General features: G+C 42.2%; 1 protein-coding gene across 1 annotated transcript; it reads left to right on the top strand.

Annotated features, from left to right (window-relative positions):
* Positions 1-465: 465 nt before the first annotated feature.
* On the top strand, positions 466-6,185 carry LOC308291585 (proteasomal ubiquitin receptor ADRM1-B-like). Its single transcript, XM_080733635.1, has 10 exons — positions 466-538; positions 1,338-1,580; positions 2,003-2,119; positions 2,621-2,831; positions 3,068-3,149; positions 3,506-3,651; positions 4,179-4,325; positions 4,612-4,769; positions 4,955-5,057; positions 5,497-6,185. Exons 2-10 carry the CDS (start codon positions 1,371-1,373, stop codon positions 5,583-5,585), a joined length of 1,263 nt encoding a protein of 420 aa, XP_080589761.1. The 5' UTR covers positions 466-538; positions 1,338-1,370; the 3' UTR covers positions 5,586-6,185.
* Positions 6,186-6,419: the final 234 nt, after the last annotated feature.

Raw genomic sequence — 6,419 nt, 5'->3', positions numbered from 1 at the left:
TCCCAGAGATCCAGCTCACTTCAAAGAGCCATAAATCCCATCTCTACAGCCCTATTGTCAAGGCAACCACTAAAACACACAAGACTTCCGGTGACAACATTAAACATAAAAGCTCAGGGTGATAAAAAAATAATAAAATACCCCCAATTGGTGCCACAATTAAATTAAAAAAAGGAGGGGAAAAAAACACACATCCCACTTGAGCCAGAAGGCAAAGCTCTCTGTCTAGTAGTGACTACCGATGTCCGATGTGCTTATCTATTTAAATGTTAATATTTGTTTGTTTGTTGCAGAAATGTGTCTGGTTGACGGTGCGTTATTTTGATAACTTTAATAACTCTCACTGTGGAATAATGACAAGTAACAAAAACAAACCGATTTGTTGTCAAACGTCAAATTCACTTTATTTTGAAAGCAATATCAAGTGGCTTCCGCTCATTCTGTAGCTAACGAACGCTCACTTATGACACGCGGAAGTCAGATACTTTTTTTCGCCAGCAGCGTCGAAAGAACTTTTACTTCGCAACCAAAACTTCAGGTATTTGCTCCAAATAATTATGTTGCTTGATTATAGAGAGAATACCTTAACTTATACAGTTGATATCGGAATTCTAACCATCCTGTTATTTTCAGAGGGATCAAGTAAATGAGTTTCGTTCTTTGTTACTTTGTCAGTTTAGCCAAGTCATGGGCTAACGTTAGCTTGTCAACCTAAGGACTCAGACCGTAATACATTGTTTTAACTGGTTAGCTGTATGCAACCACTTAGTAATATACTACTTTTTTTTTTAAATAAAAAACTACAGCATCGTGATCAGTGCTGTAGTGGTCCACAATATATTAATCCTAAATAATGTGCTGTAGTAGTCCATAATCAATTAGCACACAGTCCAGCGTTCAACTTAATTAGAGACAACCTGTTTTGATACCATACTGACATTACTTTCCCTTTTAGTTTTTGGTATGTGTTGGTTTCCAACAGTGCTTCGATTATTATTGTTCTATATTGAAAATAATAATAATAATAATACATTGGTCTAACAAATCAACAACAAAAAAATGTTTGTCTTATTATAATTACTGCCTAACACATCATACCATAGTAACGTACAAGAGACGTTTGTACAAGGTCATAATGTATAAAATGTATACCAATCAACCAGATCTACAAGGGCCATTTTCAAATAAATGTAAAAATGAAATGAGGCTGAAGTGGTTAATGTATGTTTTGTATTAATAATTACAATCTTTCAAAGTAACTTAGCAACTCAAGTTTACTTTCCACCACTCACCACTGTTGTTTATAAAGAAGACCTCTCCCTCTGTCTCTCCTCTAGAGTCCTGGTCCTTGTCAGTGCTGAGATCCAAAGATGTCGTCGGGCGCTCTCTTCCCCAGCTTGGTGTCGGGGTCCAGGGGAACCTCCAGTAAGTATCTGGTGGAGTTCCGTGCTGGTAAAATGACCCTGAAAGGCAGCACTGTGAACCCCGACAAGCGCAAAGGCACCGTCTACATCCAGCAGTCTGACGACTCCCTCATTCACTTCTGCTGGAAGGACAGGACCTCTGGCAACGTGGACGATGTGAGTACTGTGTGTCTGTGTATAGGAAACACAATGTAACCAAAATATGTTGTGTTTTTTTGGTATACACAAAGCGACAAAGGAGGACTTTACTACTGGCTGATTCTTCAAAGGCCTTCAAAACCATTAGTTCTCAATACCTTATTGTAATACAAAATTATTTCCACACTTTTTTTTTAAATGTTCAAAAATAGCAGATATACAAGCTCGCGTCTGTGAGATCATATCTGCTATTTTTTTTATGACACAGATGCTTTCCAATTTTTAATTGTAGAAAAAGCTATAGTGTGTGAATATATTACAGCTTATCGTACTCTCCTTTTTGTATTATTACTATGACACTCTTTGAAAGATCATACATTGTGTTGTTGGAAGCAGCTTCATTTACATAATTAGTTGTCCTCCTGACTTGCGTTATCCAGGATCTGATCATCTTCCCTGACGACTGTGAGTTCAAGAGGGTGAACCAGTGCACTACAGGACGGGTCTATGTTCTCAAGTTCAAAGCTGGCTCCAAAAGACTGTTCTTCTGGATGCAGGTAATAGGAGAGAAGGGAAATCAAAAGTTTGAAATGGACTGTTTCTTGTCATTTCATTGTCTCAAGATGATTTTTTTGTTTGCATTTATAATTAAAGACAGGACTTTTCAACTGTAATCAAAGTTAAGTCTAAATCTTACTAAGTATTTTTGCGTAAAACCCGAAAATGTTTAGTGTCAGTACTGAAATGCAAATATCAATACATTTAACACCTTTGTCTAAAGAAAATACATTAAACTGACTATACTAATGTCACAGTGGTTTATTTTTCTTCAGGATGTTAGAAGAAAATAAATAAAATGAATAATCTTTTTGTCCCCCAAAATTGCAAGTGGTAAAAAATGTTAAATAATGTTTTCGTAATCATTTACAAATTGTTTTGTAAAATAAAATAAAAAATAGTTTGTATTTTCATTTAAAAATAAACTATATGAACGTATTTACCGAATCATACCGTAGTATGTGAACAATCCATGCATGTTTCTACAAACCACTCACCAGGAGCCCAAGACGGACAAGGATGAGGAGCACTGTCGTAAGGTGAATGAATACCTCAACAACCCTCCCATACCAGGAGCTCCAGGCAGCGGGGGCAGTGGCGCTCATGAGCTCTCTGCCCTCGGAGGGGAGGGCGGCCTGCAAAGCCTGCTGGGAAATATGAGCCACAACCAGCTAATGCAGCTGATTGGCCCGTCTGGACTTGGTGGACTGGGTGAGTAGCTGCCTGCATGCACGTGCACACATAGACATCAAAGGGGGCTCTGCCCTTTTATCCGTCTATAAAAAGCGCCCTCTCCAGACCATGAATGCAGTTTTTACTATGGTGAAAGAAATTCAAATGCCCTCTTTGATGAGAACATGAGATGTTACAATTAAAATGTTGGAGTGTTTTATTAAGTGCTATGACGAACCTTTGTCAAACTGACGTTGACGACCTTGTCTATTCAGGGGGCCTCGGTGCTTTAGCTGGACCAGGCCTGGCTAGTCTGCTGGGTAGTGGAGGACCAGCTACCAGCAGCTCCTCATCCAGGTAACACACACACACATACACACACACACACACACACACACACACACACACACACACACACACACACACACACACACACACACACGCACACACACACACAAAACTAGTCTCATGATCAAGTAACTTCACAAAAGTTGTCATCCACAGGAACAGACACATGGTAATAGCAGGCATACCGTCTCATCATGCCACCACACAAATCATTCTATAATCACAATTTAGACTGCTGTCTGCTCAACAGAAACACGTCTTGATCTTGTAGAGGGATTGGGCAATGAAATCTAACTATTCCTAGAATGGGAATTGTGATTCGACATTTTCATAATGTCCCATCCCATGTCTCGTCTCTCCTCTAGCTCTCGCAGTCAGTCGGCAGCAGTCACCCCGTCCTCAGGTGGAGCTCCCCGGCTGAGCTCCACCCAGGCCCCCACCACCCCAGTGACCCCGGCCGCTCCCGCTGCCTCCACCACCTCCCCCACTGCAGTTGCTCCCTCTACACCTGGTATGGGGACGGATGCGCCATTCATATTTAGTCGTACTCGTAGGGCTGAGCAATCAAGCCGAAATGTATCAACAGCAAGCTAGTGCTCGAAACGTTGTCAACAAATGTACTCATTTGGAGCAGAGTGTGCGGGTTTCTTCTCTATTATGCTATTAGTATTTCCCACCCAGCACCTTATTTAAGAGATGTGCGTATTTTGCCATACAAAAAAATAGCAGAGTTTGCACATGAGTTATTTTCTTGTAGCTGGTTTAGACTTTTGTATAATCGGGTAGCGGATCAGTCCGCGGATCTGATTAATGACGGGCGGGCGTGGGTTGTCAAAATCGGACCTGTGCAGGACTCTGCTTCATCGTATGCCAAAATCGACAATCTACAAGCTTGTCTATCTGCTACTTTAGGCGTGTGGGACTGTCATACAACCAAGCATAAAGCTTTACATTGCCCTCTTAAATGAAATGAAATGAATCGTTCATTGCACTTCTGCTACTAACATCCTGACCCTTCTGTTTTGTTTTTCCTGCCAGCCTCTGCCCAGACTCCTCTGACCCCTGCCTCTGTGGGAAGCCCCACCCCCAACCAGCCCATCCAGCTCAGTGACCTGCAGAGCATACTGGCCACCATGAACGTACCTGCTGTTGCAGCTGCTGCTGCTGGCGTACAGGGATCAGGAGGTGAGCGATGGAGGGAGAAAGGAAGGAGGGTGGTAGAGGTGGAAAGAATAGCATAAGAGAAGAAGAAAGGAAAGTAGATGGGAGGGGAGTCAGGGGACATAGAGAAGGAAATGAATGGAAGGTCATCTCAGAAGGAAGAAAGCAGGAAGGGGGAAGGACTGATTTATTAATAAAAGAAGAGAGATGTGGGTCTAGACCAGTCCCTTGAACTAAACCAGTTCTCTGTGTGTGTGTGTGTGTGTGTGTGTGTGTGTGTGTGTGTGTGTGTGTGGTGTGTGTGTTGCAGTGGACCTGTCCAGTGTGTGTACTCCAGAGATGATGGCTCCTATTCTGTGTAATGCTGAGGTGCAACAGAGACTGCTGCCCTTCCTCCCATCAGGAGAGTCTCTACCACAGAACCCGGAAGAGATACACAACACACTGTCCTCACCACAGTTCCAACAGGTACCACACTCTCCCCACAGGAAACACACACACACACACACACACACACACACACACACACACACACACGGTACCAACAAACACTGTATTCAAACATGCTTTACAAGTCTCCATTACGACCACTAATGTCCTCTAAATAACTTGTCCTTTCTCCTCCTTTCTCCATCCCACTGTCCCTCCATCAGTCTATGAGTATGTTCAGCAGTGCATTGGCTTCAGGCCAGTTGGGTCCTCTGATGAATCAGTTTGGTCTTCCGCCAGACGCTGTGGATGCTGCTAACAAAGGAGGTCAGTCAGACACTCTCTCTGTCTCTCTCTCTCTCTCTCTCTCTCACACACACACACACACACACACACACACACACACACACACACACACACACACACACACAGAGAGAGAGAATAGAGGTGATCAACTGTAAGGGAACAGAGGTAATAGGGCATTGACTCACACAATAGGCTCAACGTGGGGAAAGAGAAATGACTCATAGACACATATTTTTTATGCAAAAAGTCCCTATAAAGTCCTATCTTAATTACTTCAGTCAAACACTAATGTTCTTCGTGATGACATCAGCAAGCCCTTATGAAACAAGTCACCTGTGGGCATCTACTGCGTAGCCCAACCAGTGGGGGGCAACGGGTGTCCAATCTGAATGAATCAAATTACTAATTTGTCTTTTAACACTGATTAACTCCTGTTTCTCTTTCTCTCTATCTTTCTCAGATGTGGAGGCGTTTGCCAAAGCCATGGAGAACAGTAAGGGAGGGTCTTCTAAGGAGAAGGATGATGATGAGGACATGAGTCTGGATTAGAACGGAGCCCTCCTGTGCTTCCTCTCCTCTCTCCTTCACCTTCTCTTTGCTCCTGCCTTTGCCATAGAGCCCTCAGTATGTTATGTTTGAACAGATTTCACTAATGGGTGCCAGGTTACTACCAAACTCTACTGCTTAGGCTGCAAGTGTTTAAGAATGACATTTGGCAGTTGTTGCCCCTTTCTTTTCTAGGACAGACGACACTGCAAACATTCAAACAGCCTGTTCATAGTAAACCGGTAAAAACCCACAAACCAACATGTGGCTGCCTAAAGATAAATCTCCCAGGTCCTCCTCAGGTTGTTGATGTACACCATTGTTTTTTCTCATTTATTTGATTTTCAAAAATGGATAAAGGGGGTCCCTTTTTTTCTTCTTGCCTTCCAAATAAAAGTGCCAAGGAGAGAGAACTTTGAGGAATCTGAGGGGGTCTAACATGGTTTTGAGCCTTAGTTTCTTTAGGTGCTTTCTTGCCGTTTTACTTTCCCTCTTCTCATACTATAATACAGACTGCTTTAGTCTGAAAAGACAGTATTGTTAATACGGGACACTTTCTCTGCCTTTGAGTGATTTAATCTTGATTAAAAAAAGACGTTTGCAAACAAATCTTGTTTCGAATGGTTTTGATGTAATATCTCATGTGATAAAGGTCGGCATTAAAAGCCAGTGCAGGAAGGGGTGATGCGTGTGTACAGCAATGTTCATGTTTAACCACCATCAGACAAGTTATATGAAAGAATTATTTATTTAAAATACACTTTACAACACAAAGGGGGTGTGGGAGGACAGCTTGCAACACAAAGGGTATCAGGACAGGACAGCTTATTTTTACAA

This window comes from Nannobrachium achirus (genome assembly GCF_963921795.1).
Source record: "Nannobrachium achirus genome assembly, chromosome: 9".
NCBI lineage: Eukaryota > Metazoa > Chordata > Actinopteri > Myctophiformes > Myctophidae > Nannobrachium > Nannobrachium achirus.
Note: the sequence above shows the minus strand (reverse complement) of the source record. Positions and strands in the feature narration are given on the sequence as shown.